Genomic DNA, 20560 nt, shown 5'->3' with positions numbered 1-20560 from the left:
TAGAGCCTCTTGCTTCCTTATGTTTGTTCCCTTTCTGTTTGTTGGTATATGAAATTTACAGCTTTAAAAAAAAAAGGGCAAAATTAATCCTTTATTTTGCATCAAGAAGCATTGAGGAACTGGGGTATGACCTGTCTAGCTACTGAGGTAGGTAAGGGGGCTGATATTACTTAGGAGCTGTTGTTTCCCAGGCACTTCCCTCTTGCTCTCCTGCTATCTTTTCTAACACTGCAGGCAGAGTGATCCTTTTAAAATACGTCAGATCATGTCACTCCTCTGATGGCTTCTCATTTTACTCAGAGTAAAAGCCAATGACCTGTAGGGCTTATAATATTCATCCCCCTTCCAACCCTATTTCTTATTATTCTCCACTTATTCTCTATGCTCCACACTGGTCTTGCTGTTTTTCCTACATGCCAGGCATGTTTTTGTTTCAGGACCCTTATTTATCTGTTTCTTCTGGAATGCTCTTTCCTTAAGTATGCACATGGATGTTTTCTTCTGCCCCAACCACAACTCCTTACCTTGCTCTATATTTTCTTTCTTTCATATCACTTAACACCTTTTACTATACTAGAACATTTACTTATTATATTTATTGTTTCTCTTTGCTAGAATGTAAGCTTTATAAGGTCAAAGAACTTCATTTACTTAATTGATGTATGTATCTGGAGGCTTAGAACAGTGCCTGGCACAGAGTAGAGACTTGAGATAACACAATTAGCTTCTTGAATCAGACATGAGTTAGAGACCTTACCTAATATATTAATTAGTTATTGCAGTGTAACAAATTACCTAACTTAATGTCTTAAAGCAAGAATCGTATATTATCTGTTTCTTTGTGGTCAGGAATCCAGGTGTGGCTCATTTAGGTCTTCTGGCTATTGGCCAGTCACACGTTCTTAAGCTATTAAAACTGTTTTTTGTTGTTGTTGTTGTTGTGTGTTGCAGTCAGGGTGTCAGCACTTTAAGGTTCAACTAGAGGTGGATCCAGTTCCAAGTTCACTCATGTACTTGTTGCCAGGATTCATTACCTCACTGGCTCTTGGTCAGATGTGTCTTTCAGTTCCTTTCTACATAGTCATTCTCTTCATAGAGCTTCTCACAACATGGCAGCAGGCCTCATCAGGGAGAGCAAATGAGAGGGCAAGGGGGAGTAAGATGGAAGCCACAATGTCTTTTATGACCTAGACTCGCAAGTCACACTCCATCTTAACTGTAGTATCTTAGTGATTACACAAATCAGCACAATTCAGTGCCTGTGTGGGACTTCAAGGATGTGAATACCAGGAGGCCTGGATTATTGAGAGCCATTTGGGAAGCTGCCTACCACACCTATTATCAAACTTTAATAATTTCAAGGAGAAAGTTAATCAGGAGGTGTATGTGAGGCAAGAGAAGGTCTGGGACCTTCAAGACAGCCACAGTCATAGGTCTATCCTTGCACATCAGGATGTGCTCTGGCTTTAGTCTCTAAGTGATATGCGAGGCTTATCACTTACGCAGATGGGCAGATTGGTATACTGAGTTACAAGATGGAGACCTACCCCTTGAATCTATAGACTGTGAACAAAATGGTACATCCTATTATAGCATCTCATAAATGAGGACTCTAATGCTAGCAAATTGACCATGTTTGTTCCCTAGGAGGCCTGTCATTAGTATGTTTACGAGATTTGACTATATGGTTCTTTTTTTTTTTTTCCTGGGGAAGACTTCTCTTTCTCTGCACTCACACAGGGAATTACTAGTTAGTAGCTTAGCCACTTCCTAACATTGAGTAAAAATCTGAGTGAATAAATGAACTCATTTAGCCTTATGAAAGAGATCTTCTTATCAGGGCAACTTTTTCTCAGAGATTGTGAGGTAAAATGTGTCCAAGCTTACTCAGGTAGTACCAGGCCTGGGATTTATACTTGGGTCTTTCATACTTTGCAACTCATGTTCTTGTCAGTGTGCTCCAAACAGCTGTTTTTATTTGATGACATTTAGTGGCTACTCCTCCCATGCAGGGCTTCTAGAATACATGAAAGCCAGGAACTTGGAGAAGGAAGGTAGGTAACTTTAATTTGCTGCCATTCGTGGTAATGCACTAAAAATATATGCATTTTTCCTTTATTTGGACTGTGAGAGACAGACACCCCATAGTTGATCAAACACTGTCCTTGGACAAAAAAACAAAGTTAGGTTTGGGTTTGCTCTGTCATCTGATAGTTGTGTACCCTTGGATCGGCTTAACCTCCTTAAGCCTTAGTTTCTTCTGTAAAATGGGGTTAATCATAGCTAACTAATTTTCCTGAAAGTATAATTTTAGGTGGTATCAGTACTGCTTTTATATGCGTTAAATTAAAAAAAAATTTTTCTGGGGATAGTAAATAGCGTTTGATGATTTCTGTCCTTGCCCTGTAAACTCCATAAATTGTTGTTCGTAATCAGTTGCTAGCACCTTACTTTGTAGCAAATGTTAGCCAGCTTGGTTTCTTCCCGGTTATTTTGTGGTTGTCAAACTGTTGAGCCTATTGTGGTATACTTGTTCATATTTCCAAGATCTTAGGCTGTAGATGATTTTTTTTCCCAGAGTATTTTCCTGTCTTTTTCTTTTTTAAATCTAGGTAGAATCTTTAGATATTCTGTGAGTCAGAGATACCCTTTCTCCTGGGATAAGCTTTTCTTTGTGCCATGTTGTGCAGGAGGAACAGAACAGTTGGACTCTGATTTCTGTGGCTGGCTGTGTGCATCTGCATGGCTGACTACACTGTTCTCCCACAGTGGCAGGAACTCTTGGGGTTGGTTGCCACAGGTAAGGCTGAGGCATAGAGAGAAGAGGAGGCTACAGGAAGGAGTGAAAAGCGAGAAGGGCTGTGAAATAGCAGTGTGACCAACAGTTGTCTTCATTCTCTACCTCTTGTATTGTGAACAATGACTTTATTAATAGAGTCACATGTGTAGAATTTTAGATCATGAAGGGACCTAGATCATTCAAATTGTATAACTTATAAATAAAAATGTGATATATAATGATAAAGTGATTCATTATTTAAGGTTATAAAGCTAATGAATAGTACAATTGGTACTTGAAGTAAGTTCTTTTGACTCCAAATCCAGTGTTTTATCTACTAATGCAACTTCTAGTGGTTCATTTACATTGATTCACTCACCAAGTGTTTAATGACTAGCTTTTACATATAAACGATGTATATTTTAGGTACAAAAGACTAATTCATACATGCTCTCAAAAGTCAGGATAAGGAAATACACTAATATTGGTAGTAGTGGGATGTGTATTAATGAAGTAAGAGTGATGCAAAATATGTAGATTTTTAAAAGCATATAAAGTTAAAAAAATTTTTTTTACAACTTTTATTGTAAAAGTAATGCTTATTTACTATACAAATTCTAGAAAATGGCAAAACAATTAAACGGCCAAATCCCACCATCTAAAAATATCTTTTCTTGTATGTTTGTGCATTTTAAAAAATAACAAAAATGGAATTATTCTAAATATATTATAACTTGATTTGTAACCTGGAGAACCAGGCTGTGAGAACTGAGGGTGGATAGTCAGTTGTGAACACTGCCAGATCATGCTACAGCAGTAGAGGTGTGGATGAGCAAAGTCGAAGGGATACTGAAAGACTCAACTAGAGTGGAGTTTGTGTTGGGAAATCCGAATTGGAGTAGTTGAAGATTAATAGTTCGTGAATAGAAGACAAACAAACTATTGTCAGAATGGCAAGGCTGTTTTTTTTTTAATAAAATTTAAAATTTTTCACTTATAATTGGGATACAGTATTATATTAGTTTCAGGCGTACAGCATAGTGACTAGAGAGCTCTATTACTCACAAAGTGATCTCAATAAATCTATACCCCTCTGCCACCATACATACTTATTACAATATTATTGACTATATTCCTTATGCCATACTTTGTATCTCCATGACTATTTTGTAACTGCCTATTAGTACTTCTTAATCTCTTTCTCCTTTTTACCAATGCTCCCCAACCCCCCTTTCATCTGGTGATTCTTAAAATCTTCTATGTATCTATGAGTTTGTTTCTATTTTTTGTTTGTTTGTTTATTTTGTTCTTTAACTTCCACATGTACATGAAATCACATGGCATTTGTTTTTATCTAACTTACTCCATTCAACACAATACCTTCTAGGTCCATCATGCAATATCTTTTTCCATTTCCTTCCTTTTAGTCTATGTGTGTCTTTTAATCTGAAGTGAGTCTCTTATATATAGGCAGCATATGTAAGGGTCTTGTTTTCTTATTCATTCAGCCACCCTATCTTTTGATTGGTACATTTCATTCCTTTTCAGTTGAAGAACTCATTGATAGATATGTGGTTATTGCCATTCCTTATTCATATTTTTGAAACATTTTTTTCTTAATAAAGAAATCCAGCATTTCCTCTAATACTGGCTTGGTGGTGAGGAACTCCATTAGCTTTTTGTTGTCTGGGAAGCTCTTTATCTGTCCTTCGACTCTGAATGATAGCTTTGCTGGATGAAGTAATCTTGGTTGTAGATCCTGGGTTTTCATCACATTGAATATTTTGTGCCAGACCCTTCTGTCCTGCATAGTTTCTTTTGAGAAATCAGCTGCAAGTCTTTATGGGTGCTCCCTTGTAGGTAACTAACTGCTTTTTTCTTGTTGCTTTTAAGATTCTCTCTTTGTATTTAACTTTTGGCATTTTAATTATGATTTGTCTTGGTGTGGGCCTCTTTGGGTTCATCTTTTTTGGGAATCTCTGAGCTTCCTGTGGTTGTATGTCCATTTCCTTCACCAGGTTAGGGAAGTTTTCCATCATTATTCCTTCAAATAGATTTTTAACTTCTTGCTCTCTTCTCCTTCTGGTTGGTACGCTATGATGCAAATGTTGTTAGGCTTGATGTTGTCTCATAGTCTCCTTAAATTATCTTCATTTTTTGTATTCTTTTTTCTTGTCGTAGTTGTGTTTGGGTGTCCTCCACTACCTTATTCTCTATATCAGTAATTCGATCCTCCTCTTCATCCACTCCGTTGATTCTTTCTAATGTTCTCTTCATCTCAGGTATTGTATTCTTCATTTCTGACTGGTTCCCTATAGTAATTTCCACCTCTGTTTTTGTTTTTTATCTCTTTGTTAAAGTTCTCACTAAGTTCATCTCCCCTTTACCTAAGTTCATTGAGCATCTTTATAACCAGTGTTTTGAACTCTACATCTGTTAGATTGCTTGACTTCACTTTGTTTAGATTTTTTTCTGGAACTGTGTTCTGTTCTTTCATGTGGGACATGCTTCTTTGTCTCCCCATTTTGGCTGCCTTTCTGTATCTGTTTCTTTGTATAATGTAAAGCTCCTAAATTTCTCGTTCTTAGTAGCGTGGCTTTGTGGGGCCTAATGGCACAGTCCTGAGAGGGGTTCAGCTGCAGGCCAAGTTTATCCCCAGGCTATGCCCCTCTGGAGCCACCTGGTAAGAGTCAGCAAGCAATCATAGTTGGCTGCCACTGGGCTGTGCTTGTAGTTTCCTCAAAAGGATATGCCAGAAAACGATGCCAGCTGCTGTCAATGTGGGGCTTGGAGCTGCTCAGCAAGGAGCACAGGGCATACCGAGGACACTATTGGACATGGCTTGGATAGGGCTGCATGATGGGAGGGCCTGGTAAGGCTGTTTTCCCTTCCTCTGGCCACAGTTTATTTCAAAGTTATTTCAATGGAAGAATTGCCATTGGGATCCAAAAGCCAAAGGTCTGGATCTCCTATTTTACCTAGAAATACTAGTGAGCTTTAGGATGTAGACATAAATTTCATGATATCTGACAATCATGATCAGTCTATTAAGGTTCCTTCTTTCTGGAGGAGATCCTGTTATAGTTGAAAAAAAGCAATGAATTGGAAATTTAAAATCTCTGATATGTAATGGTCAGTGTTTTTCTCCCATGCAAACCGCGCCCCCCCCGCCACTCCGCCCAACTCTTTGGTCTTTCAGGAACTTTATTTTTTATTTTCTTCCTCTATTGATTGCTTGCTTTTAAGTTTGACAAATTAATATAAAATGGAGCTCTTTATAAATTCTGAAGAGCTATGTAAATGTAACATGGTATTAATACTGATGGTGAAAATGAGATTTTTGTTGTGTTTCAGATGTAGGGCTTTTTATATGATGCCTAGAATGTCTCTGAAAATAATCTGTCTAAATATATGGAATTTTAAAAATGTAGGTCTGATGAAGAACATTTGTTTCTCTTTATACATATACTTAGCCTCGGGCCTTGGATATTGCTTTTGAAATCTAAAAGCTAGCTCATGGGTGAATAAACTATTCTTGTAAGCATTAAAAAAGAAAAGTGAAATGTGCTTATGGTTTTTTTTTTTAAAGTGTTTTTATTTTTGAAATAAAAGCTTACTGGAAATTTTTGGGTGTTGGTGTGTGGGAGATAATTTGTGCTTTCCATTGTTTCTGGGTAAAGCTGTGATGTAAAATAGGTAAAATGTTTTTATTAGATGCTTGCCTTATGCTATTTGACTTTGGACTTTCCCCGCCCCTTTTTCCATTGAGAATCTTCTGTATTTCAGTGCTGCAATCTGTCTTAACCTTGTGTTGCCTTTATGTATATTCTGTAGGTACAGTTTTAAAAGATTTGTCTATGACCCTCTCGTGACTTTAATCTTGGATCATTCTCCCAGATTCTCCCTGGGAGCATGAATGAGTATATAAGATAGATGTAGATTATTAGACTTATTATTTCTGTTTATGATTCATTCTGAAGATCAGAGATCTTTAGTGGATGCCTTTTTGATATCCTAGAGCCTTTTTTTTTTTTTTTTTAACCCTTTTGCCTCAATTCTGGCCCTACGGGGACTGGAGGACTTATTTATTTTTCTCTCCATTTCTGAATTTGTATATAGAATGTTAAAAGGGTATCCTTCAACCCACTGATCTCCCTCCTTCCTAATTGTTCCTCTTTGGGCCACACAAAGTAAGTCTTTTTGCTTATTATGGTAATTGTTTCCACTTTGAGTCTAGCTACCTTGAGGGCATTTTATAGTAAGTGTACTATGTAGTGGTCAGGTCTGTCCTCTTTGACCTGTAACTGGTCCCTAGTGAAATCCTGGAGCTTCAGAAGTTGTGATGTCTCTCAGGTATCAGATCTCTCAGGCTGTTGCCTCACTACTTCATATACTAATAATTTTTGCCTTCACAGATAGTTAGTCCAACACTGCTTAGGGGGGATGCTTTAAATTCATATTTCTTTATGGGAAATAAAGATGAAACATTTGAGTCATGCAAGCCTTATTAAAATACAATGAGGAAGGTTTTTGGTAGTAGTTTTCCTGTTATAAAACATTTAGTAAAAAGAGTAAATGTGTGTTTAGCCTTACTTTTTTATTCTTCTTTAATACACGTGCATTTAGAACACCTAGAAAAAGCAAATAAGCATGAAGAAGACAAACTCCTAGACTCTCAACTGATGCCTTTTCCACCTGGAAAACTTGACTCTCTCTAATGTTTGATTAATTCTTAATTGTTCTTTTAGGTCTCAGCTCTTAGATACCATTTCCTTGGGGCAGTTTTCTTGACTCCTAGACTACATTCAGTAGAGTTGTCTGTTACATGTTCTCATAATTTCCTGTATGTCTACTATAACACTCATACCACGTTATTGTTACTCCTGGTTTTGATGTCTATCCCTAGTAGTCTGTAAGCTCTGTGACAGCCAGCACTATGTCTGTTTTATCACACTATTTTAGTGCTTGGCATATAGTGGCCCCTTAAAGTCTTAAAAATGTATGAATTAATTTAAAACTTTTAACAGTTTTGATTTATTTCATACTTTTCTATATGTCTGTGTACACATAAAGATACACACTCTTTTATGTACTTCTGTAAAGGTATTACACTGGAGTTTCACCTTATGCGTAGGAGTGGAGTTTTAAAATTAATATATGAGGTTAAAAATTGCCCTTTAGTTTTTATAGTATGGTACAATAAATCAACAAAGTCAACTTTTCCCTCCAGCGTTCAATGATAAAGTTTTGCTCATGTACAGTGGTTTTGTCTCTCTAAGCATCCAAGGTCCTCCCAAACCAGACTCTTATGTACCTTTCTAGCAGTCTTTCTTACAGTTTACTTATGTACACTGGCTTTGGTTGAGTTTCTCCTATCTTTAGTTCTAAGTTTGCCTTGTATTTTGTGGTTAATGTTCCTTTGTTCATGCTATTCTCTCCCTTTGGGATACTTTAGCTTTTTTTCTTTCTATCCATTTTTAGGTTCCACCTCAAATTCCATCTGTTATGACCTGTTTCTGTTTTTTTCTTGCTAACCCTGAGTGATGTCTCTTCAATTCTGAGTTTGTGGTGTTTATTTATTGCCTGTGGTTGTCCGTTGACACTTACTCGTTTACCATTTTAGGCCTCTTTTTTGAATCTCTTGCTTTTGAGTGTTTGTCTTTTCTAGTCAACTGGATTGTTAAATCACTGAAGTCGGGGAGGGATGGGTAGTCATTTTCTATTTTTTTGTGTGTTTTTACAGTTTATTCCTGGCATAGTTTCTCAGGAAATAATTTTATTTGATTAACTCTAAAAACTTACCGCTCATGTTTTATAGTATGAACCATGAAGAGAATGCTTTGAAATTACTTTTTCTTTTGTGTCTTTAAAAAATTACCATAGACCATAATAAAAATTAATAAAAAAATTTTTCCACAGATATCCAATTCTGTTCTCTCTTATTGCTTGCACGTAATGTAGCTGAGGATAAGGTGTCAGGGAAATCTGTGTTCAGGTAGCACAAGAAGTTTAAGTAACTATGAGTGCCTTGTGGCCTGCTTATGTAGAAATTTCTGATGGCACATTATGAAATAAGATTTTACTAGGTAAGGGAAAAGAAGTACATGGATTGGAGGCAAGTTTTTTACCTGGGTAGAGATCTATTTCTTATAGGTCAAATCCCCAGGAAGATTAGATTTCTTTAATGTATTGGATTCCATGTTTATTAAATGACTAATTTTATTATAATATTCTAGTGGCTTGAATGAGTAATTGTCATCTTGCTATAAGTAGAATGCTATTTAAGAAATTTAATTGTTTTGTTTCTTAGAACCGATCTAGTTCTTGTGGTATAGCCTCAAAGTCACTAGGAATTATAACTAGTGATGAAAATTTGAAAAAGATATTCGGAGTTCCAGTTTTCTGTTGTCACATTTCAAAAAAATGATATTTCTAATATTTACAAATTAGATGAACTTGCTTACATGTTACCTACTTATCAAACTGTTAAAATATAAAATACAGATTGCATTGATGTGAAGAGATCTTGTTTGTTTTTTTGTTTAGGTATAAAGAGGATGGTGAAGCTTTATTAATTTTGCTCCCCTCAGAAGAAAAAGGGATGGTACAGCAGCTTCTTCAGAAGAAAGTGCCTGTGAAGGCAATCAAGTAAGATCTATTTGGTGTCTTGATATTATTGTTAGGATATTGAAGGCATGAAATTATGCTTAATTATATATACCTAATTCCTTCTTCTATTCTTTTTTGCTGTCTGGTTTATGACTTTTTTGTTTTTAATTTTTCAGAAGACTGTTGTTAGTGGAGAAAATAAGATGAAAAGGAGAACTTATTAGCTTCAGGAGGCATCGATGGTTGAAAGTACAATCAGGATTGTACTTCTGTCATCAAAGATATTCAGATTGAATGTCAGTGGAATTTATCAGAGTCTCCTTTGTATTGAGGTCCTTGAAACACCCTGGTTTTTATTTAGAGGAAAATAATTGGGAAGGTTGTTTAATTGAGGGCAGGAATAGGAAAGGATTTAGATGAGACAGGATTGTCTATGAGTTGGTAATTGTTGGTAATTGTTGAGTCTGAGTGAAAGTTTTCTACCTTTGTATATTTTGAAATTTTTTATAATTTAAAGAAAAGTAAAAACGACCTTATCTACTATAATCACCTATCATCACCCACGTTTTCAGGAAGAAAGTAGTTCAGTCTAAAATCAGGAAAACAAATGGGGTTTCTTTTGTGAAATTCAGACCCATGTAAGTATTTCATTCTTTCCTGTAGCCTTCCTGGGCAGAATCTAGTTAACAAGTCTTTTATATCATGCCTAATATCCAGATAAGGAAAACCATATTAATTTGAAGTTAGTTTTATGATATTTGACTGAAAATGGAAATACACAAATGATACTAGATTTCATTTTTTCCACTTCATTCATGATCCATCTCCCATGAGAGGCTACTTTCTAACTTTATAGTCTTAAGAAGTAACCAATGCTATTTGTAGAAATAACCTTAGTATCTTTTGCTCACTCAGCATGTGATGTTTAGAGAAGATGTTTGATCTTTCATTTATTCTTCCTGCATTATTCATCATGTAAGAGAGTCAGATTTATGTCTGGTATAATCTCAGTCTAATCTGGCTCGTAGATGAGAAATAATGTTACAGATTTAAAAATACTGAGGAATATAGTATACTGTTTTCAGTTTCTAAAATTGAGATGTCTTAGTTTAACCTTTATCTTTTTGTTACAAAGAATCAATCCAGAAAAACTTATAGATGTCCAGAAAAAATTGGAATCATTTTTAGCTCAAGATCAAGATTTAAAAGAAAGAGCTCAAAGGGTAAGTCATTTTTGAATTGGATACCTTTGTTGTAATGGAGCATATAATAAAGTTAAATTCCATCATTTTCTGCTACCTCTGGTTTTCATGGTAATGCTTCAGATATTCAAGCAGTATAATTTTCAGATTAGTTTATCCTTTAACTTTAAAAAAATCATATATTTCTTATAGTAATCTGGGAAAATGTCTATTACTTATACATAGAAAATCCTCTTCAAGATGATTTTCAAATACATAGTGGCCTGATTTCTAATATACTTAAAGTTACCAACTTTTGATTTCTTCAGTAAAGTTACTCTTAACTCCTGATCGTACTTTATTGACTGTGAGATTAATATCTCTTCTTATATTAGGTTTAATTTCTAGAAAGCATAACACTTTTGCTAAATTGTCTTTAGGAATGAGATTTTAATCTATAAATATGACTTAATGTTCTCAAATTACTTTTCTGGACTTAGAAATCCTCTCAATTAGCAAATACACAAACAAGTGTTTTAATTAAACATATATTTTAGTCCTTAGAGTACCCAACAGTAGATTCTTTAGAAAGGAAGATATGAAATTAATTTTCATTGTGCTTACAGCTATCCAATCTTTGAATTGATGAATATTTGAATCTCAGATATAAAGCTCTTTGTTTTCACCACTCTTTTACTTATATTGTAGTTAGGAGATCTACATATGATATCTACTTTTGCACTTACCATAACACATCAACAATGAGTTAGAGAGTAGGGATTTAGAGGTTGGATCCTATTTCAGCAGATAGAGGAAGTGGGAGGAAGAAAATAGAGGGGCTATGGAAAGGGCATCCTAAGTAGATAGAAGAGTCTGGGCAGAAAAACAGTCAGTTAGGCTTTTATGTTATGGTTTTAAAACCAGATATTTTCAGCAAAGAGGTTTTATTTAAAGAGATCTTATAAAAATTAACTTATATTTTATCAAATTATCATCACTGTGCTAAAAGTTGAATGCTTACTATGTGCTATGCACTTTGCCGTGACATGACTCTTATGTGACAGTTTGTGCATTGTTATTTTAATATTCCCAACAACCTGTGAGGTAGGTGATATTGATTTGATTTTATAGATGAGTAAATAGTACCTTGACAAAATTAAAAATTGTCTAGGGTCACATAGTTATTAAGTGGCAGACCTGAGATGCAAATTCAGGCCCTGCTTTCTTCAGAACTTCCATGAACAAATTTTTTTTTCTTAAAATTTTTGGGCATGTATTTGGGCTTGCAAACATTTGTGTGCATGTTTTGTCAGGCAGACATACTTTAGGATTTAAATTGTTGTAGAAGTTTTGGAAATATAAATAAGCAAATTTAAAAATAATATACATGAATTCTATTATGTTGTGACTTATTGCATACCTAGGAGGTCATTTAATTATGAGTTGGGAAATATTGGAAGGATATTGTTTCACTGGTTTGTGCATGCAACAAATGAACCATCCAGGATGAAGATTATAGCACACTGAAATAAATGATGTGCTTTATTGGGTTTCACGCATGATTTAGCAGAATGGCTAACTGTATTGCCAGCAGCAGCAAGCTATCTAGTTTCATATAAGTTATTTTCTACCTTTTGATTATAATCTGGATAGAACAAAAACAATAAGTAACTGGGGTGATTTCTTGTGGATGACTGTAGGGGAAAAAAATTATCCTTGACCTGGAACCATTATTCCTGTGTAGACAGGGAAAATGGTTTGAAGATTAGTGTAAATGTCTTGAAGAAAAGATTAGTATAGAGTTAGAAAAAATGTGAAGTTTATAAATACACAAATGGGAATTAGATATACTTTACAAAAAGTAATTTTAAAATTAAAAAATAAAAATACTTAGATGTTTCATGATCTTTGTTGCCTGCTTATTTTACAAACCGACAAAGGGTCAGGACCATGTTTAAATTTTGGTTTGTTTAGGTCTTGCCATCAAGATAGTTATTATTTTTTTTTTTTAAACACAAAAACACAAGTTGATGACAAATTTCTTGAAATTATAATGATGGTGAATTATGATAGAAAAGGAAAAGCTTTAGGAATAAAACTCCTGTCATGACTTTATTAGCTTAATTAAATACAGTAAAATCTATTTTGCTGGAAAACTTGTCCTTTGACTACTACAGTAATAATTATAACTGAACTAGGATTTATTGGTACTTACTTGTGTATATTCCAGAAGATGTGCCTGTATATTCTACATATTTTCTCATTTAATTCTCGTAATACTCTAAGTAGAAAGTGCTATTATCTCTGTTTGATAGATGAGGGAACTGACAGGGAAACTAACTTGCTCAGTTAGTAAGCTCTGGAGCTCAGATTATCATCCATGTTGTTCCAAAACTCTGTTTTTTCCCGTCATGCCATGTTGCAACTGAATGATATTAACTTCTTGAATAGCTTTTTGAGAAGATGATATTCTCTAAGTTGGCTTAATGAAACCAAATTTAAAGTCTTTTTTAATATTACAGTTTTAAAAAGGTAGGTTTTTTGTTTTTGTGGAAAAATTATTTTTCAGATTTTTCATTACTGTTGAATTTATCTGTTTAGTTAATTTTCTTTTATCTTGCTTTAAATCCATTTTCTCTTTCTGACTATTATGTCATTTAAACTTACTTTTACAGTGTTTTGTCTCCTACATACGTTCAGTGTATCTGATGAAGGATAAAGAAATATTTGATGTGAGCAAGTTACCTATACCTGAATATGCCCTGTAAGTATTCATATTATCGTTTTGTGAATCTTAAAAGTTAGAGAGAACTTCTTTGAAGCTTGGTTCTCTGACAAGCCTAGTTTAAACCACTCTGCCTAATGTTAAGAGATGAGATGCAGAGAAAAAGATTCTGTAATCTGTGGAAAACTTGTTGAGTGTTCAGTTCTTGTTAGGAAGAAGTTTCTTACTTGTTTAAATTCCTCTAAGTTATACAGGCAGCTTCCTATAGTTTGGTCTTGAAGGAGATGGAGAGCAACTGATAAGCATTCTTTGAAATCTTTTAGTGTCTGCAGCCCTCTTATTGTCTGAAACGCTGGCATGGATTACTGTAGACAGTTATTTTTATGCGTTGGATACAGGTCTCTTCATCAATTCTCCTCTCATTTTAGATTGGTTTCCTATACTGTTTATTTCCTGAATATTCTTTGTGTCTTGGCATTTCTTACAGGTACTCGCAGTTACTGTGGCAAAATGTTCCTGTTTAGTAACTGAGATTACTATTATATGAAAATGGAACTCTTGGTCTTGTTTTGGCTTAGTATTTGAAGGATATTTTTCTAATCTTTTTAGCTATGAAAGAGGAATGTTCTTTTTTTAATGGGCTCCTATCTGTGGGAAAAGCATTGAAAAATCAATAGAAGCACCCTTGAGGTTAATCATACTTTGAATTTCATCATGAAGTTTCCTAGTCTGTGATGAAATATGTACTTGCAAGGCAGGGTCTGTATATTTGGCCTGTTCTCCACAAATTTGTACACCTTTACCTTTAAATTGAGTCTAATAAAAACTTGTATCTGAGTGAGCTGCTGCTTTCTATTCTTCATATTAGATTACAAATTTAGTATAACAAATAATTTGTCAGTTTTAACATTTTAGAAACATTTAATTTTCTACGTAACAGAGTAAGGCCACTGACTTTCTGGGTAATTGATGGAAAACCACATGCCATCGATAACACGTTTTTGTTCATTTATATGTTTATATACCAGTCACTAATTTTACCATTTCTGAATGTGAATCATGGTTTAGGTTATTAGCTGATTTTTTGCTCAATGAAGAAGTTCAGTCCTGGTTTTTTTGAGTGACTTAGCTGAAATATTAGCAAATAGGAGAGGCACAGGTCCTTAAACACCGCAAGGCCATATTTAGGGGATATTTTATTGCCCTGGATGCCAGTAAATCTCATCTGTTTATAGTTGAAGACCTTTGCTTTTTATTGGTGATGCTTAGAGAAGGCAGAAAGTTCTGAGCCTAAATTATTGGTATAGTTTAATTTGGTGTTTTCAGTTACTTTTTGTGGATGTTTAGGTGTATAGTTTCCTTGATCTTTAATTTCCTTTAGAAATCCTTGATACCTAAAGCAGTGCTATGTATGTAGGATATAATAAAGGTTTGAAAATTATTTTACTAAAGAAACATGTTTTGAATCTCCAATAATTGTATAGTTCTTTGTGCTAGGTGTTAAAATTATAGACTTACAGTATGTACTCTCACCTTAAAGGAGCTCCAAGTTTTAATAGTTGATAAAGACATATAAATGTAATTGTTATACATGGAAAGAAATACTCTGATGGATATGAGTTCATGATATAACTCATAGCCCCCATAACAGTAATAATGATAAGTGTTCATTCAATATGCCTGTGTCAGGCACTGTTTTAAGTGCATTGCATCTGTGACCTCATTTTTATAACAACCCTATGATGCAGGTACTTTTATCATGCCATTTTGCAAATGAGAGAACCGAGGTATGAGAGGTCCATCAATCACACAACTAGTAGGTGACAGAGGCAGGACTTGAACCTTAGCAGTCCTATTTCTGAATCTGAACTTTACCGTTACACCTTTTAGTTTCTATGAATCATGTTTGATAGGAAAAGGCAGTGTGATCCATGTTGTAATGTTGGCTATTTGTTCTAGCAGGCCTTGCTTTAAGAGTTTATTTCTAATCCATCAGTGGAACTAGAAGCTGGGAAAGACATGATCATAAGTGAATTTTGATCTTAGAAGTAGAAAATTTTTCTTTTTTTGACCTCCGGTTTAAAAATCCTTTTTTATAGAAGTTATTATGTCATATTATGTGTCTCAGAAGGAAGAACGATGATACTGGAATTTCTTCTTTGCAGAGAACTATGTTTTGTCCTTTCATAGCCATGTCATTTCCAGCTGTAGTATTTACATTTTACAAAGTGTTTTCATATAGTTATACATCAGATCTCTGTAACAACTGTGAGATAGACCTGGTAAGTATTGTGATCCCATGTTTGTGAAGTGAGGCTGACAGAGTTAAACTGGAAATAGGCAGATCTAGTATTTGAACCATTTCTTTGTTTCTGGTCTCATGCTCTTTATGTTAACCTCTTAATGAAAAATAGGGTATCTTTAATATTTTCTGACAGATATTCAGTATATTTTGGCTTGCTTTTTGGATCATCTAACCTGCCAAAATTTTATATCTCAGAGGAACACTTTCTTTGGGGAAAAAAGCTCTAAAAATAAACCTCAGCTCTTGAGAAACTGTTTCATAATACCCATAAACACACCATCAGTATATTGAGATAACTATTTTCATTTGCCCATGTTTAAGGTCTCTTGGTCTTGCTGTGGCACCACGGGTAAGATTTCTTCAGAAAATGCAGAAACAACCCACCAGAGAGTTGGTAGTGAGCCAAGATAATAAAGTAAGTGAGCCAAGAGCTCCCTCCCTCACCAATGATGAAGTGGAAGAATTTAGAGCCTACTTCAATGAGAAAATGTCCATCCTTCAGAAAGGTGGGAAAAGAGCAGAAGGGACAGAGGATGGACTGGCTAATGGCATTAGTGATGAGGAAGAAGAGAAGGAAGATGAAGAAGAAATAGAAGAGAAACTGGGAAAAGGAAAAGAGTCTCAACCTCAATTCGTCCCTAGCACTGATGAGTCATGGAAGAACAAGGAAACTGCTATACACTTCTTGGACAGAGCTGATGATGAGGAGGAGGATGATGATGGACTTGATGCTGATTTCTTAAAGGTGAAGCGGCACAATGTGTTTGGGTTGGACCTTAAAGAGAATAAAGCATTACAGGTAAGCGTACTCCCTGTGGAGTGTCTTCTGTTATTTCCCACCACTCTTACTGTGTTCTGTTTTTTGCTTTTGGGGAACTATGGGAAAGCAAGAACTAAGAGAAATTTGTAGAATGACTTTCTTTGCAGTGAATTGTCCCTCTGTCTCCATATTTAGAGATGGAATAGGTGCCAAAGAATTCTCATTATTTATAACTTTGAGAACTCTAAAGGGTTGACAGCTTGAATCTTCTCATTTACTGGTATTCTGATGCATGTTTTTATGTAGCCAGAGTCATGATTATAACATTAAAGAAGGTAATGGGGTGCTATGGTTTATGGTGAGATGATCCTTCATTGTGATTCTTAATATACTACTTTCTGATTTAAATCATTACAAATGTTCCTTACAACAATTTAATCTCTCTAAACATGAATTTCACTTTTAATGAGACATTTGCATTTGGGCACCAATCCAGTATCTTAAATTGAAAGCCAGCACTTCTTTTTAAAGGCTACTTAGGAAGATTTATTATAAGCTTTATGTAGATCCTTTGTTTCTCTGTAGATACCTGGTAGGAGGAGCAAAAGAGTTAGCACCTGCTTTCTGGGGTTATATTAGGTACACAGTAAATGTGTCCCCTCCCCCTTTTCTTATTTCCCTTCTTATTTGTATGCCTGTTATTCTTGATCATTTCTTTAAAGAGAATTGAATAAAAAATGAAGCCAAACTCTTATTCTTTATACAATGTTTAATAAAATTCTAAGACTCAGAATATACTAAATTTTGAGCCATGAAATTTGGATAGATAATTCTTTAACTAAATAAAAATTTTAGGAAGGTAGCAAACATACTTTTTGAGTACTTAATTATATTAGGAAATATTTAAACATTATCTCATTCAGTCCTTGACTAACTATGAGGTAGGTACTATCTCATTATACAGGTAAGGGGAAAATACTGAGACACAGACAGTAAAATGGTGAGGTGCAGAACTTGATACTGGCAAAGCTGGAATTTGAACCTAGGCATTCTGACTGGTATCCATGTTCCTGACTAATAATCTGGTTTTTGAAGTCTGGTTTATCTTTTTTTTTTTTTTTTTTTTTTATAATGTACTTTGTGTCATATCTGACAAATCTGTGGTTACTCTAAAGTCACAAATATTTTCTCCTAGAGGTTTTATAGTTTACCATTTAAATTTAGGGTGAGGATTCATTTCAACTTAATTTTTGTGTATGGGGTGAGGTAAAGGTTGAGAATTTTTTTTCTTGTATGGATGTCTAATAGGACCAGTACCATTTGTTGAATACTGTGCTTTTTCCATGTAGTTACCTGACCTTTTGTTGAAAGTTAATTGACCATGTATGTGTAGGTCTCAATTCTGTTTATACAGCTGTCCTTTCACCGGTAACACCCATCCTGATGATGTTATTTTATAGTAAATCGCAAGTCGGGTAGCGTGAGTCTTCCAACTTGATATTTTAAAGTTTTTTTTGGAGATTTTTGGACCATTTCATTTCCATGAAAGTTTTTTAATCAGCTGGTTAATTTTTACAAAAACCCCACTGGTATCTTCATCGAAATTGCATTGAATCTATAAATCTATTTGGGGAGAATTTACATCAATATTGAGTTTTCTGATTCATGAATATGACATATCTTTTCATCTATTTAGGCCTTCTTTAATGTCTTTTAACATTGCTTTATAGTTTTAAGCATGTACATCTTGCACATATTTTTTTCTATTCATCTCAACTATTTCACAGTTTTAAATGGTATATTGTAAATGGTACTTTTAAAATTTTAATTTTCAATTCTGTTGCGAGTATGTAGAAATACAATTAAGTTTTGTATACCCGTCATTCTAAACTGACCTGGTAGTTCTAGTGGCTTTTTTTTGGAGATTCTTTGGGATTGTCTCTGCAGATGGTCATGGTTTTTGTGAATAAAGATGGTTTCTGGTTTCGTTTCTTTCTTTCCAATCTGTGTGCCTTTTATTTCATTTTCTTACTCAGTGGTAAGAGTGGACATTGTTGTCTTGTTCCTGATCTTACAGAGGGGAAACACATTCAGTCTTTGACCATTATGTCTGATGTTAGTTACAGGTTTTTATAAATGCCTTTATCAAGTTGAGAAAGATCCATTCTGTTAGTTGGGTTAGTGTTTTTATCAGAAATGGACAGTGAATTGTCAGATGATTTTTGGTAGCTATTAAAGGGAACATATAGTTGTTCAGTTGATTTTCTAGCTTTGAACCAACCTTAAATTCCTGTGATTAATTTCACTTCATTATGATAGGTTTTCCTGTACCTATTGGAGGATTCCATTTGTTAATATTTTGTTAAGGGTCTTGGCTTCAGTGTTCATGAGGGATATTGGCTTGTAGTTTTCTTGTAATGACTGACTTTGGAAAGATGACACATTTTAAAAGCTTTTGATGCATTTTGTCAAACTATCCTACAGAGAGGTCATATTGATCATTGTCCCACCGGTTTTGTATGTCAGTGCCAATTTACTCATACCAACGCTGAATATTAACAAGTTTTTACTGTTTTTACTGCCAATTGGAATCAGTTTATTGATGACTTCTTTCAAATCATTTGTCTGTACCTCTTGGGTCATGATTTTGATCATCTTCTAAATTTGGCAGACCTGTTGCTGCTGTGCATAAGAGGTGTTCCGAGGTGTTCCAAATCTGATTGTTGCATTTTTTAGTAAAACCAACACAGAATGGATGAAGCAAATAACCACGGTAGTCTTAACATCAACATGAGTTTCAGTCCTGGTCTGCCATTTTTGACCATGGAGCACATTTTGTCACAGGTAAGATCCATGCCATGGAAATTAGGCAGTTTTAGCCCTAAATATCCTCAGTAATTAGCTTGAATTTTCTAAATGCAACTTCATCATTCTTGTAGATAAGCTAGCTTCACTTCAAAAACATGACCCTTGAGACCATCAGATGTGATTTTGATTCCTAAAGTTCTATGACTAGTGTTTTCCCAATATTTCTTATGCTGAGCAATGCTGGTGCTTTCACATCATACCAGTCTATCTTAGAAAATGGGTCAGCCACTTTCTTCTCGGCTCCCTTTTTGCTGCCTTTTGTAAGGCATTTGTTCTTGCTGATCGCCACAGTGCTGCTCAGAGAGCCAAAAGGCCATCTTTTTGATTCTTTATCATGTTGTCAGGCATTTGGTTTTGAGTGTGATTTTTGCATTCACAATCTCAGTTGGCTTCCCATTTTAGCCTTCATTTCTTGCATTTTATATTTTAGTGTTGTATTGCAGCCATCACTCACCACAGGCTGCTTTTTTTTTTATTACCTATTTTTAAGGATAGGCCTATAAAATAATGAGAACCAAATGAACTATACACAGAATGGGAAATAATACTTTAATTTACACATGTAAATGAATGTATTCCCCTTGGGAAACTAAGAGTTTTTTCAGACTGCTGGCTTTGTTCAGATATTTTTGTTTCTGTTCCAGGACAACAGGTCGGACACCTAAGCAAACTAGTTTCATTATGTATATATTATAGGCTATTCTGTTTGTCTTTTGTTGTTGTTGTTGTTTCTTTAATTTTTATTTTTCAATTATAGTTGATATTCAGTATTATTTTAAATTAGTTTCAGGTGGACAGCATAATGGTTAGACATTTATATAATTTACGAAGTAATCCTCCGATTAGTCTAGTATCCACCTGGCACTATACACAGTTATTACAATATTATCGACTATATTCCCTATGCTGTACTTCATATCCTTATGACTATTTTGTAACTACCAATTTGTACTTCTTAATCCCTTCACCTTTTCCATCTAACCTCCAGCCCCCTTTCCATCTGGCTATCACCAGTTTGTTCTCTTCATCTATGAGTCTGTTTTAATATTTTGTTTGTTTATTTTGTTCTTTAGATTCCATATGTAAGTGAAATTGTATGGAATTTGTCTTTCTTTGTCTGACTTATTTCACTTAGCATAATACCCTCTCGATCTATTCATGTTACAAATGGTAAGATTTCATTTTTTTAATGGCTGAGTAATATTCCATTGTATATATGTACCACAACTTCTTTATCCAATTGTTTATTCATGGGCATTTGGGTTGCTTCCAATATCTTGGCTATTGTAAATAGCGCTGCAGTGTACACTGGGGTGCATGCTATTCTGTTTGT

The 20560-nt window shown here is 34.7% G+C and overlaps 1 protein-coding gene across 1 annotated transcript in view; it reads left to right on the top strand.

Annotated features, from left to right (window-relative positions):
- Positions 1–20560, top strand: part of DDX10 (DEAD-box helicase 10) — a 235723-nt gene that overhangs the window by 34079 nt on the left and 181084 nt on the right. The window contains exons 10-13 of the mRNA XM_011379562.2: positions 9326–9427; positions 10524–10611; positions 13245–13333; positions 15921–16398. Of these exons, the coding sequence (XP_011377864.1) occupies positions 9326–9427; positions 10524–10611; positions 13245–13333; positions 15921–16398 (757 nt within the window). The remainder of the gene's footprint in view (positions 1–9325; positions 9428–10523; positions 10612–13244; positions 13334–15920; positions 16399–20560) is intronic.

Source organism: Pteropus vampyrus, unplaced genomic scaffold, assembly GCF_000151845.1.
Source record: "Pteropus vampyrus isolate Shadow unplaced genomic scaffold, Pvam_2.0 Scaffold365, whole genome shotgun sequence".
In the NCBI taxonomy this organism is placed as follows: Eukaryota; Metazoa; Chordata; class Mammalia; order Chiroptera; family Pteropodidae; genus Pteropus; species Pteropus vampyrus.
Note: the sequence above shows the minus strand (reverse complement) of the source record. Positions and strands in the feature narration are given on the sequence as shown.